Raw genomic sequence first — 14,943 nt, 5'->3', positions numbered from 1 at the left:
TCCTGCCTCCCTTTTACTGCCAGGTTTCCCAAGCTCCGGCAAACCCACGCGGCAACTGTTAAATTTAAATCAGGCTCCCAACTGCACTGTGGAAGCCTGATTTAAATATGTTAATAAAGTGTCCCGCCTCTCCACGCGAGGCACACTCAAGCCATGAAATCCACCGCCATGAAAATGGTGGCAGACGTGTACCCGGAGGTTGGGAACACGTTCCCCATTTTAACATTTTTAACCCCCTCCCTCTCCGCCGACCCTCTCCCGCCCATTGTGGGAGTGTTAATATCGAGGCCATGATGTCTCTAACCTGCTAGCGACTCAAATTATCTGTGACTCTGATATCTATCTACACTAGACTGCCAGGGAGGTAGATGCACACTCCCCCAGGCCTGTCAGAGATTTAGATATCTACTGAATTTAAGAGGGATTAGACCCACTACCTCAATGGACTCAAATGGTTACTGCCCCTAGAGCACCAGTAACCTTGATGTAAACTGTTATGAGATATTCCCTTGATTATGCAAGCAAAAAGACCAAATTGCCACATCTGATGACTTTTCTCCTCCCTTGTTGTGAAGATGTGCCTTCCTTCCAATCTGTGTCGGTACCTGATCATCTATGTCATGTGGAAAACGTAGAGAACTTCCACTGTGAATGGTTGGTATAGCTGGCCTGCTGTTGTCAATCTCTCTATCCCGCCAGACATTATGTAGATCTGGTGGGTCCTTCTCCTCACTGCATGAAAAGCTAAACTCCAGGCCTGGTGAGAGTTCTGTACAGTTAGAAAGCCCTTCAGCCCATCAAACAGTAAAAGGTTGGCTGCCCTTGGACTGGTGGCCAGTCAGATCTCTGCCAGGCCACTTGAATCCAGAAGTGATGTCATGGAGGTCAGGAGAGCATGTACATGACCTTCTGACCTTCCACGAACAATTGATCATCCTGTGCCGAGCTTGAAGCTAGAAAAATATAAAAAGACTAGGAAGCAGAGAGTGAGTTTATTTGCCTGCTTGGATCTCAGATTGGCCAACTGTCAACAGGGGCATGGCACAGGGGACCTAGGCCTAGCCACTTAGCACCTAGGCATGGACACAGAAGGGAAGGCCACAGAGTACAAAGAGAGCTTTGTCGACACAGAACGATATATTAGGTTACGGCTGCTGTTTTGCTTTAGTCACCACTCCAGTTCAACTATTTTGGTAGGATCCAGTTCACTGAATAAGAAGCGAGTCGCATAGTTTGGTGTACTGTGTAGAGGCCAAGCCAACGTAAAGTGTGCGAGTGTGCTTGGAAGCAGGAAGACAGTCTGTATTGTTGAAGCAATAAAGCAGCCCAAATGACAACTCCGGCCTCCTCCTGTTATCATTATGAATGTAATCAGACAAACGGTAACTGCTTATATAAATAGCATAAATATACAATATGAATAGGAAATGGTTTTATGTTAGCATTTGTCAAACAGATATTGTTACCTGATATGCATTGTTATAACCTGGATGGTCCAGATCATGACATATCGCTGAGGTGAGCATGGTCAGGATATCAATGTCATCCATATTGTTTTGAAGGTCTGTTAACCAGATCAACCCATACATCTGTACAGAACAAAGTAAGACATGCTGTCAATGAAATCCTGTACCATATGTTTAAACATCCTTATATGTATTCCCTCCTTCTGTTAAAATTCCACTTCTTGGACATAACAAAGGATACAGTCTTGGAAAAAAATTTCAGTTTGTTGCAAGTGCGCTGTAAACATGTGCAAGTTAAAAGCGTGGCAAATGTCACCTTGCCGAATTCTGTAATATTAAAATGCTTTTATCAAAGAGAGAGTATAGTCAGTTTGTACAAGTCTGCCTTGTGCAAATATGGTAAGGGTTTGACATCTGCCACAACATCAATTAATTATTGAAAGTATAGGGAGAGATTGATGCCAGTTATTAATGGCACAATGTGTAAAGGCCTTATTACATTTTTAGAAGCAGGCAAACACCACATGCAAATCGATGTCATTATAACTCTGATGCAATATTAACCCAAAATAGCAGAAATCCTGCTCAGCACTGAATCCACTGAGTAGCTAACGGGATTAGTTTCAGAGGGCCACTCGAAGCGGTATTTAAAGGGGCATGCAGATCATAGGGATCTACGTGGTATTGTTCTCTTTGGATTTTGAAGGGATAGTTGAACTTGGAGATTGCTTGTTACTGATTAATAAGCATTCAGAGTTTTTGCCATTCTTGCTGCTTTGATTTGAATGGAGGAAGAGGAGCATCAACAGCAACATCAGTAGCAGCAGTAGAAGGCTGAACAACCAGGAGGAACAACAGGTGGACCTGTCAGAAGACAGTAGGTGAGGGAGGGGCTGCTCGTAGGAGGCCATACCCAGCATACAGGATGTACAGGCCAAGAGTCACGCTCTTGGACCTATCTGAACAGCAGTATCTCAAGAGGCTACGCTTCTCCAGGCAGGCTGTCACAGACCTCTACAACCTCCTGCAACAGGACCTGCTGCCTGCTAGGCCAGGTGGCCATGCTTTGCCAGTGGCTCTGAAAGTCACCACCGCCCTTAACGTCTTTGCCTCAGGCTCGTTCCAGGGTGCTACAGGGGACATCTTCCGCTCCTCCCAGTCTGCAGTGCACAAGTGCATCAAGCAGGTCACAAATGCTCTATTTGCCAGGGCCAACCAATAGCTCACCTTCCCTTTGACACCAACAGTCACAATGATAGAGCTCTTGGATTTGCAGCAGTGCTAGCTTCCCTCATGTGTAGGGGGTTATAGATTGCACTCATGTAGCCATAAAAGTACCTGAAGACCATAGGAAGGGGTTGCATTCCATTAAAATGTGCAGCTGGTCTGTGATCACTGCAACAGGATCATGCAACTCTGTGCCAGGTTTGCAGGCAGCTGTCAAAAGGCCTTTATCCCGCGAGAGTCAACCATCCCTCCACTATTCCATCTTTCCAGGAATTTCGAGGATGGCTGCTGGATGATCATTGAGCACGCTATTGGGCTCTTGAAACAAAGGTTTAGGTGCCTGCATAAGTCTGGTGGTTCCCTGCAATATACCAAAGCTTCTAGTCAATGGTGACCCCCGAGGATGTTGATGGTGGGGGTCTCGGCGATGCTGATATCATTGGAGATCAGGAGAAAGTGGTTAGGGCTTTTCTTGTTGGAGATGCCCATTACTTGGCATTTATGTGGTATGAATATTAACTGACACTTGTCAACTCGAGTCTGGATGTTGTTGAGGTCCTGCTGTAAGCTGCCATGTGCAGCTTCCTTATGCAACTTGGGTCTTTTTAAACAATTCTTTACTTTTTGGTTTTTCATTGCTCATTGCTACTGTGTTGCGTGGAACACAGTTGTAATGGTTAGCTGCTAACCTAGGCTTTCCTCTTAAAGCCACTGCTCAGGTACTTCTGTGGGAAATAATTTAAGTAGATCTCGAGATCAATTAGAAGTTAATTATTGTGTTGGAAGTTTTGTTAGATTGCCCCCTCTCCTCATAATCTCAACAACATCTTTAGATTCACACAAGATCAGAGGGAAGAACAGGAAACTCCTGGGTTTCTTTCTGTCTACCTTTTTTTTTAAGATTGTTCAGTTGTGTTTTAGTGTTTTATATATATTGTAACATCTGGAGTGTGATGGATGCCCTCAAGACCATGTACATGTAATTAATTTTATTTTAGTTTTGGGTTGTTTTTTAGTGCTGATTGTGTCTAATGCTTCAGACACCACCAGGCAGTGGACTTGGTATTGTTGATGCAGTGGAATTTATGCTGAATGATCACAATACTGCTCTAGTGAATTTTTTATTTTTCAATTTTCCCTCTCCCCTCCCCTCCCCTAAGGGCGTTATTCCTTGCTTTCATTGTTCCAATACAGTAGGCCCCCTCCAGTACCACACCCGAGTACACATTATCCGAGTGTGAGCCTTGATAATGCATATTGGCAGGTGACTCAACTGGGGTAGAGGACGTCACAGGTGAGCTGATCCTGTTCTCATGTAACATCCACACACATGCACCTCCAGCAGAGCTCATTGGATAGTAATCAGGAAGAAGAACCCTGGCTGGTTTTCCCCACCTAACGCAGGAGCATCAAGGCCAACTGTGACATCCCTACCACCACTCCAGCTGAGATTAGTTAATTCAGCACAGAATGGGGATAAAACTTGCTGGGACCCCCCCTTGTCTACGTGGCTGAACTAGATAAACTGACTGAACTATCAGCAGGGCTGCAGAAGATTCTTGAGAAATAATGTGTAGTTGTTTACAGGAAGTTCTTTGACTACTATTTATTACTAAGGATTAAAAAACTCTTAAACATGAATGAATTAATTATGTCCAGAGAGCCTACACTTTAAAAATGAGCCGTTGCATCTGCCCTGCACTGGCTTTTGTTTTCACTGCTCTTGAAATTAGTCAGTGCTGATAATTGGATAATACTTGGTATTCACGTGTATTATTAATCTTTAAAATTTGAATTTCCTATTAAGGTTCATCATGCAGTGACAAGTTTTCATCTCATTTTTTAATGATGCTCTCAATGAATGTGACATTTGTTTTTATCCTAACCTAACTGCTCAGTTTAAATTCAATAGTCATTGAATCTGTTGCTAGTAAATTTATGGCAAGGAGCAAAATATTGCTTCATTCATCCACAAAGCACAACTTCGACATTGAATCTCACATCCATAATACTAGATCTGTCAGCTTGGCTGAGTGGCCTCTGGGTCAGCGGGCCAGACCTACTCCCGGGATTTTAGCACGTAAGTCTAGGCTCACATTTCAGTGTAGTACTGAAGTGCCGTCTTTCAGATGAGACATTAAACTGAGGCCTTGTCCAGATGGATGTAAAAGCTTTCATAATACTATTCAAAGAAGAGCAGGCCAACACTTATCCCTCAACCAACAGCACCATCTCATTGCAGTTTGTGGGACCTTGTTTTGCTCAAATTGCCTGCTACATCTGCCTACATAAAAACAGTGACTGCATTGCTTGTGAAGTGCTTTGGGATGTCCTGAGAATGTGAAAGTTCTTTCTTTTCTTTGGATATAAATGACAGTCAGCTGTTTCCTTTCCAACATTTTTTTCTCCTGTAATAATAATTATACAATGTAATAATAATTGCATTGGGCAATAATGGATTTACCACAATTTTGTCAAACAAAATAACATGACTAGCTGCAAATAAATTTCCCCCTCTGCAGCAGTAATCTTAATCTCTTTCCCTTCCCAATTTAAGCAAAACAAGGTCCCACAAACTGCAATTCTCTCCCCTCCCATCCGGCAGGCCGTATTACAGTTCTACAGGTCTCAGCAGCCCCTCAATACAACACCCGGCTAGTCATTCTTCATGTATAAGACTAGTCTTTGAGTGCAAGTGGGTGATTTATCCACGGAGAGCAATTTAGCTAAGTTCAATCTTGTCCTCACCTGATGTCCATGTATGAACACTCTCCTGCAGCAGGTACTGGATGGCAATCAGGAGTAGAAACCCTGACTGTTTTTGTTCTCCCATACCAAGGGGTGCTGAGGCCAATAATAGCATTCCACTGCCACCCCAACTAAATCAGCTAACTCAGGACAGAATGGGAAATAAATCTGGGATCTTCCCAGGTTGTATGGTTCAGTACCACATAATGCAGTGCATCTTCCCACTGAACAATAAGGAGAACTCTACAACCACAATTCCTAATATATATGTTAATATGAGGGAATCTCTGTGCTTCTTTTTTTTCCCCCCACTACCAGTGGCTAAAATTCTCCATGTGATTAATGCATGATGATATCCACAGTGGTAAATTGAAAGTTATAATATAATGTCAGCATGTTTATCAGGTGATAACCCTCAGTTGATCAATGGGAAGTAGTGCAGTCAGTTTATATTTTATATCATATTAAAGTGAGAACACTGGGGCTCTTTAAAAGAATTATAATTGTTGAGTCATCTCCTGCTGGGTCAGTTGGCAATCATATTGTGTGGTGTGGAACTGAGCTATGCAGAACTGAAAAGTCCCAGGCTTTGCTGAGTTATCTCATTTCAGCCTTATAGTGTAGGCATTACAATTAGCTTCACTGCCCCTGGACCAGGGAGAGCATTAATCAGCCAGGGTCAACCCTGCTGGAAAGTGCAAGTACGTGAACATCAGATTAGGTCAGGATCAGACTTGGTTGTGATGTCCTCCATAGTTGGATAGCTTGCTGGCCTAGCCTCACTCATGCAAAATGGTTTTGTGGGCAAAGTGTCAAAGGGGTGCTGTCACCTGTTGAACCTTACCCCCAATATGGGTAGGCACCTTCAGCAGTTGAGATGAAAATTCTGGGGGTGCCGGAGAATTGAAATTATATTCTAGAAAACCAGAAATGTAACAAAGACCATTAGGAGAAAACAACCTCTTTTTGTTAAGCTAATTTCAAATTCCTTTGAGACTTGCTGTTTGTAATTGTCTTACCATCTGAGTGACGCAGAAGCAATGCTTGAAGTTGTGGAAGGGAATGTTGTTATAATGGCGATATACCTCGAAGAGGAACTGTTGCAGGACCTCCATTTCAATGTTGAATTTGCTCATGAAATCCAGGTCTGTGTACATCAGTTGAAGTAGCACCATGATCTCTGCATCTTCCCATTGCCTGGTATGAAAGCAGTAATGAAGTTATTGCAAATAACCACTAGCACCAATAAAAAAAACACATTTTGGGTGTATTCGCACTCAGCTACCAATCTGAGACTTGTAGCTCGAGTTCAGGTTCCAGCCAGGCAGAACCATATTTACATTGCCTGGCTCATTCATGGATAGAACTGTAACAGCCTTTCCCTAGGAGAGAGCTATGCACATGGCTGGATATCTGCATGTGTGGGCAGAGCTCTCTCCCAACAATTAAGAATGTAAATGGTTAAAATGTGGGAAGGGGAGAATCCCTCCTCTCTAAACATTTAAATTAAGATTCTGTGGGTTAAGAAGTGCCCAGGGGGTCCATTGAACCTCAAAGAAGTAATGATTAAGTAATATTGATAAAATGAAGACAAGAAAGATTGTGATGGGCAGAGAGAGATTGGAAGTGAGATGAGAGAAGGATCACATATTAGACAAGCTCTTTTTGTATCTCTCGCAGCACAGATTGTTTCAATTTTATTAAAATTTGTGGTGTCGGGCAGGATCGCCATGTGAAGACAGGTATCATTGTATTGCCGATCATAGCACTGCTCACTTCTCAATGTGCAGGAGAAAAGTTCATTGATCTGCATGGAGCACAATGAAAGGGGGTGAGGTAGGCAAAGGGGAACAAGCTTGAAGCAAAATCCACAAATGCACTTCAGTGTTAGGATTCACTTTGATAATTTGCATTGCCTGGTATTGTTGATACCGTGGGCTTTTATTGTAATACAGTTCAAATAGGCCACTGCTGGCTAAGAGCCCTCCAAATGGAAGTTACTCTCAGCTTCATCTGATTTCCTATTTTGTCTATGCTGTAGGCCTTATAAATATGAAGGAAGAGGCCCTTACACAAGTCTTTGATCACTTTGCAATTGCAATAGTTCAATGTCTAAAGCTAGTGCGACCTAGAATTTTTTTTAAAATTCAGACTATGTGCTCATTGTAGCCATCGCTTGGGAGCAGTGATGTGAATTATAAACAGACACAACTGCTTTCATCCAATTTGATGACTTTTAACTATACATTGAAGAGAGAAAAACAGGCCTAATTAACCGTAGTATAAATAATTATTCTTCTGACTACAATGAATAAATAGAACCATGAGAATAAACAGCCAACCCAGCTGATTTATGTATTTACACTCTCACTAGGAATTAATTATGTACATCCATGGTGTTTACCAGACATAATTACAAAAATATGTTTTCCACCTACTTTGTAAATTATTCCCCATCCATTTAAGACCATAATACAACACAGAAGGAAGCCATTCAGCCCATCATGCCTGTGCCGGATCTTTGAAAGAGCTATCCAATTAGTCCAACTCCCCTGCTCTTTTCCGTAGCCCATTTTTCTGCACTCCTCTCAAAGACCCATATTTTCCTCGGTTTACTCATTTTAGTGACAGAGTAGATGTATATGAACAGTGGTAGAATAAACTAATGGTCTATATTTGTCCACATTCAGTGCTGCTCTGAGGAATGTTCCTGTCCAAAAATGTGATTATGCAAATCAACAAGTTATTAAAAAAGGTCAATTTAACTGATTAAGGCCTTGTTTCAAGATGACCATAAAAAACTCATGCAGAATTAAACAGGATGGGATATAGTCAAAAGGGAGTATTTAACTCCAAGTTAGATCTTGAGCTCATGATTTCAACAAATGCTAAGATTTTGATATGTGACAATGGCAATTTCAGAAGTGAACTACACAAAGGAGTTTTCTGGCCATTGCCAAGTATGTCACAGCCGCAGGAGGAGAAGGCAGCTCAGGAGCATAGGGGGCATAGGATGGACATGACTCACAGCCGACACTGCTGCAACAGAGTCAGCTATCTGAAGATTTTGGAGAAGCAGTGCATGAGTAGTCTTGGGTGAGCAGGGTGGTTGTGACTGATGTGTGTCATCTGATCAAGGGGGACCTATACAGATAGTCTATCATCTGTACTGCACTACCAGCAGCAGTGAAGATCACCACAACGAGGTCCTTTATGTACAAGGTCGTTTTGGCATCCACATGGGATATCTCAAGAATCAGCTGTTTTGACATGCATCACTCCATTAGGAGTAACTGAAGCCCTTTATCACCACTAATCCAACTTCATAAATTTCGGCATCAAGAAACAACAGCAGAGGAAGCTAAAATTTTACCCAACCGGTGGCTTTTCCAAGGCTTAGAGTATCATTGTAAGCATGTAGCCATTCATGCACTGCCATCAATCATACACATCATGTTGTCATCATGACACATTATATCATCATCACGTATACAAGTGCGGTGGTTCGTTGTCGTGACATCAAGGTGTCACTTGTCATGATGCCCGTATTTTGCATCCGCGCACTAGACAAGCCGTCACAGCCAGTCTGTGCATAAGCAAAAGCCTGGGTCCCACTTTGCATGCAGTTTATAAGAAGACTAGCTGCAATTTTAGGAGGCAAGTACTGGAGACGACATACATAAGTTGCTCTCCTGAGAACTCTTCCGATTTCAGAGCAGCGACTGCTTACCAGTAATTGGTTCTCTCCTACAATTTACTGTGCTTTTTCACATTAAAGAAGGCCACATTCTCCCTGGGAACCTTGGAATAGTCTCTTTCAACTAATGATAAAGCTAGCAGTATTTACATATCAATAGCAGGATTCACATAAAATAAAAAGGCATAATTTAACCAGGCATACTCGAATACGTACTTCAAATATCTCCCGGACTTCTAACAGCTACATAATTTTTACATTAAAGCAGCAGGTGCAAGCACTGCCTCATTTGAAGTTGTGATATTAAAATCAGCATCATTGGGATAATATAGGAAGTACTCTTGTCCCTTTGTGCTCAGAGTACACTTAACTAATCCCTTTTACTCAATTCAGGTGCTGACTAAAACATGGCCACAACATTATGAGGAAGCATGGAAAATAAGTGAAGTTTTTTGTATTTTGTGATATTCAGGGGTAAACCAAACACTTTTGAGCACCACCTTCCTTTAAATTAAGTCAGCTGACCTGAAATGCCAGCAACAAACTTTTAAAAAAATCACTGATGTGGTGGATAGAGGAGTGTCCATGGATATTGTCTATATGGACTTCCAGAAGACATTTGATAAGGCCCTGCACCAGAGATTATTAGAAAAAATGAGAGCACATGGAATTGGAGGTAACCTGGTGATAAGGGTTGGTAATTGGTTGTGAGGTAGGAGTCAGAGAGTAGGGATAAAGGGTTTGTTCTCTGATTGGCAGGATGTGACAAGTGGTGTTCCCCAAGGATCTGTACTGGGGGCTCAACTGTTCACCATGACCTGGATGAAGGAATAGAGAGTTGTATATCCAAGTTTGCAGATGACACTAAGTTAGGAGGTATAGTAAATTGTGTGAATGGGAAGAGGAAGTTAGAAAGGGACATAGGCAGACAAAGTGAGTGGGCAAAACTATGGCAGATGGAGTTCAATGTGGGGAAGTGTGAGGTCATCCACTTTGGATCTGAGAAAGATAAATCAGAATATTTTCTTAATGGCGAGAAACCAGGAAATTGTGAAAGAGCAAAGGGATTTAGGTGTCCATGTACTCAAATAACTAAAAGCTAGCGCACATGTACAAAAAGTAATCAAAAAAACTAATGGAATGTTGGCCTTTATCTCAAGGCGATTGGAATTCAAAAAAGTGATGAAGTGATGCTTCAGTTGTACAGAGCCTCGGGCAGACCCCATCTGGACTACTGCATTTCGTTTTGGGCAACGAACCTCAGGAAAGATGTATTGGCTTTGGAAGGGGTAAGTGCAGATTCACCAGAATAATACTAGGGCTTAAAGGGTTAAATTATGAGGACAGTTTGCATAAACGTGGCTTGTATTCCCTTTAGTTTAGAAGGTTGAGGGGTGATCTAACTGAGGTATTTAACTACCTGTCCATGATGTAGTCATGTTTTGATATAATTTTACTTCATTACCTCACATATTTGCAAATGAAAACAGGTTTCCTAAACACATTTCCATAGCGGCAGTGTTTCTTTAAGAACTTTCAGATATTTATGATACTAAATATATAACTTCAATTTTACTATAAAATTTACATTTCTCTCTGTAATCTCAATAGATTATTGAACCAGATGATACCACAAGTCGTATCTCAGCCATAACCATTATATTGTTTGTTCAGCACGTTATATCATCAAAGGAATGGTTTAAATGAAAATTGAGGAGTAATATGATTCTGTCAATAAAGCATAAGACATTTATTCAGGATTTTGAATGTTTGCACAGTGCATTTTAATAAAGAGACATCTTCCCTCAGAATTTTTTTTAAGTACATACTGTTAGAACAGGGCCTTAATTTAATGCAGCAGTATTCTTTGGTATAAAATTTAATGATTCTTTCTTATTCATAATGGTTACACAGAGGGATGAAAGTAAAGAAGATCTGAGCATTTTATATATATATATATATTATATATTACCGATTTACTTCCTTTAATCTTTCATTGCCGTTCTGTCTATACACATTAGCCCCGATTCTCGGAGTGGCAGGAGTCGAGGCGCAAGGCAAACTCCCCTGATATCGGCGGCAGAGGGCCCGGGCAATTTTAACTCACAGGCCTCAATACCATTTAACTGAAGGGCTGCCCTCCCCCTCGCGTCAGGAATTGGGCAGTCCACCCATCTGCTGCACGTAATTTCTGGCAAAGCTCCTGAGGCCCATTTAAAGTGGCGATCCAGCTCTTAAAGTCAACAGCAGCTGAGTGCCCATTTATATAGAGCTTCAGTGGCTCTGACACACCAATCCCGCCAGATTTTACTAGCGGATTGGCCACTGGACCGGATTCTCACGATTTTGGAGTGCAAAATGATAGCATCAGAGCCCGGCTTTTACATTTTAATGAGGCCCCGTGACTGAAAACAGTGGGGTTAAAATAGCGGCATGCGGGAACACATTAGCAACGCAATGGGAATTGCCCAGCCGTCATTTTAACCACCTACCTGCCCCATTCCTGCTGGGTGGGCAGGGTTAAAATTGAGCCAATTGTCTTCTTCCAGCTAAGAACATGAGATGACTTTGGACTTTTCCACATTGTGCATCAATGCCTCTCAACAGCATCTGATAATTACCACACATAAGCTTGGTCTTCCTGACGATTCTTCCTCCCCTCTTTCTTTTAGATGGAACACTGGTAACCATGAGACAATGGGGAAAGTAAAGGTTGGCAAAGTTTGAAGCTGAATATTTTGTTCCCCCCATTCTTCACAGATGTTTTGAGTTTCAGTTTTGCATTTTTAAAGTTACTGATAAAGATATTTTTTGGGTAGCCCACCCTAAAATTAGTGTACAGTTTGCATTCATTTAAAAAATGCTTAAGTATTTGAATTTTATTTTGTTTCTCTGAACCTAAACATTTAAATTGAGAATAACGGGTACTTACAGGCAGTAATTCCACCAAGTGGTTCTGATAATGAAATGAAGCTGATACAGTTTATAATCATCATATGGATGTGGAATGAGATTCCTACCTTGAAACACTTCCATGTATCCCCTTGTTCAATAACACCAGCTGATCTCCTATGGCATTATCCATGGGTAAGTCTGGAGTACATTTGTGATATTTAGCTGTTAACCTGGCCAGTCCATTCAAGGCCACTGCTCAGGTACTGTCTGTGGGGATGTGGCTTAAATAGGTCCTGAGGTCAATCAAAATGTAATTTCTATTTGCTTTGTGGATTGCAGTCGAGGTGCTGTGGATTCAGCCTATTGGAGCACCCAGTCATTGATATTCCAGACTTAGTTGTGCCACCCTCAAAGTACCAAGCAGAGCCCAAGCACATCCACAGGAAATAATGGAAAATCAGAGGGCAAGTTGGACTAAGCTGCTCTCATGCACCACCTCATGGCTGTCAACTTGGCTGTATTGGTGGACTGCTCACTGAGGATAGTGCATAGCACAAGGACACCAAAAGAAAATGGAACTATCTTCTCAAATAACATAGTGGCTCCCTGTGTCCTCCCTCAAGGGAATCTTCCAAAACCCTCAAGCATCCCACAGTTCTCTTCCCCATGCTTTTCCAATCCAAAATGTTGACTCCTCCAAGGTTAGCTTCAACCATCCCACTTGTTATTGGAACTGATATTCTACATCATAGTTTGCTGGTAACTAGTGAAGCATTAGGACATGCCCCTGTCGATTGAGAACTTGAAAATTTTTTTTAAGTTTCAAGATACACACATATGTTGAGTTTGGAAAGGTACTTTTATTCTGATTTGGGGATTTTTTTTGTCATCAATGAGGTGTCACAATGGACACTGACAACCGGCATACTCCATGATGTCAATGTATGATGGAGTCCACACTGAAGGATTGACGATGGCACACTGATGCTTTATGAAATCGCTGCTAATTTATCAACTGACAACCAACAGTTAATAGAAACTAGCACAGTATATCACTTAAAATTTATTAACATTTAGGGTTAATGCATAATTCACAAAAAGAATCTGAGAAGATTCTTCCAATAGCATCACAGCGTATTCATACTTTCCAAGCCTGTCAAATATTAATTCAGAAATATAGATGAGCTTCTAACTTGCAAAATAATGGTCTCATATTTAGCATTCAGTTGAGTTATACAATTAAGTGATGCTGATAAAAGCTTGCTCTAGTAAAAACCAAGGGCTTGCATACCAGTTATCAAAGGCCGGTGTCTTCAGATACTGCCTGACTTCCTCTGTGACCTCCAGACTGCTGCATTGAAAAGGAATGAGCAATATTTTAACAAAAATTTCACTTTTTCTCTTGACAGCAATGATATCTCTGTAATTAAGAACCAATTTTTATAGTTTTCAGCAAAGCAATTTTGAGCTTGTTCCCCAGTACTAATCGAGCCCCTATTTCTATTTAATGTTCAGTTTCTGTTTTAGGAGATGAGGTAATGAAATCCTTTTAGACAAGCATAAGAGCATTTGCTCCTCTCTAGGACTACAGGTTTGGCCAAGTCTCCTATTTTCCTCCATGTTGAGGAAATCTCCATCTGAGTTAAGTCAAGCTGGTTTAAGTAATGTTATGTCACATTTACAGCAGCAAAAATACCTTATATAACCTAGAATGAATGATTTTACTTATACCATGGAAATTACTTTTTCTTTTGGTTATTTTCTAGTACTAAAAAAAAGTGAAAACAATTTGCCTGTTTAGACATGGCTGTGATTAGTCTGCACTTCAGTATAATACTGAGGAAGAGTTGCAATGTCAGAGATGTTGTCTTTTTGATGAGACATTAAACTGGGTACCCATCTGCCTTTTCAGGTGGATGTAAAAAATCTCATGGCACTATATAAGGAAGAGAAGGAAATTATCTGTTATCCTGGCCAATATCTCTTCCTCAACCAGGAGTATCATCCATCTCATTTGCTCTTTGTGGAGCCTTGCTGTGCACAAATTGGCTGCTATGTTTGCCTACATAACCACAGTGACTACACTTCAAAGTAATGAATTGCTTGTGAAGTGCTTTGGGATGTCTTGATAAGACTCTATATAAGTGCAAGTTTATATGTCATTTGTAATATCTTTCTTATCAGCTGCTAATGTCATTTAACAGCTAACAATGAAAACTATTTTCTCCAGCACAATCATTCTTCTGCTAGTCTTGGTCATCTTTTCATGATGGTATAATAAAATTGTGCAGAAGAGAGTTTATCTGGTAAATAGCTTCACCACAATGAGTTCCTCTGGAAAGTGCAATACCTCATCTGCAGGTATTTTTCCATCACTTGCTGGCACTCTTCTTTGGTTTTTCTTAATGGACGTTTGTGATAAAAGGGTGAAGGTTTGTTCGTCCCCTCCGAGAGCTCTTTAAATAGCCCTAGCCAGCTGAGGTGTTCGACACTCTGTGTATATGAAAGAGTTTAAATAAGAATGAAAAAATAATAATGTACACTTTTTGATCACCAATCATAGCCCAGTGGCTAAATGTGCCACATGGTATGGTAATGAGGTGTACAGATTAGGAAGTTCCCAGGTATGAACCCTGGTTTATGCTGTGATCTCATTCAGGAAGACGGTAGGAGTAACTATGATTGATCTTAATGACCCTGGAAATTTCAGTCTGACTTCCCATTCATGACTACTGTCCAATGGAGATATTATAGTGCTTGCGGACAGGGTCAGGCTCAGCTATAAAACTTCCCCTACCCTCTCTTATGATGGAATAGCTTGCTGACAGTTATCATCCGGAATCACAATTGAAGATTGGTCACTGTTGTAAAGTAGGAAACGCGGCAGCCAATTTCTGCCAATAATCTGCT

General features: G+C 41.2%; 1 protein-coding gene across 3 annotated transcripts in view; it reads right to left on the bottom strand.

The window, feature by feature from the left end:
- si:dkey-219c10.4 (high affinity cGMP-specific 3',5'-cyclic phosphodiesterase 9A) overlaps window positions 1–14,943 on the bottom strand; it is a 95,596-nt gene that overhangs the window by 20,198 nt on the left and 60,455 nt on the right. For 2 of the 3 annotated variants that reach the window (XM_067987126.1, XM_067987128.1), the window contains 4 exons: window positions 14,384–14,526; window positions 13,325–13,384; window positions 6,461–6,638; window positions 1,467–1,589 (listed from right to left, as the gene is read on the bottom strand). In XM_067987126.1, the coding sequence (XP_067843227.1) occupies window positions 1,467–1,589; window positions 6,461–6,638; window positions 13,325–13,384; window positions 14,384–14,526 (504 nt within the window). The remainder of the gene's footprint in view (window positions 1–1,466; window positions 1,590–6,460; window positions 6,639–13,324; window positions 13,385–14,383; window positions 14,527–14,943) is intronic. The other variant, XM_067987127.1, reaches the window with a different exon arrangement.

The sequence above is a fragment of the Heptranchias perlo genome, chromosome 7 (genome assembly GCF_035084215.1).
Source record: "Heptranchias perlo isolate sHepPer1 chromosome 7, sHepPer1.hap1, whole genome shotgun sequence".
NCBI classification, from domain to species: domain Eukaryota; kingdom Metazoa; phylum Chordata; class Chondrichthyes; order Hexanchiformes; family Hexanchidae; genus Heptranchias; species Heptranchias perlo.
This window is presented reverse-complemented; position numbering and strand designations above follow the sequence as displayed.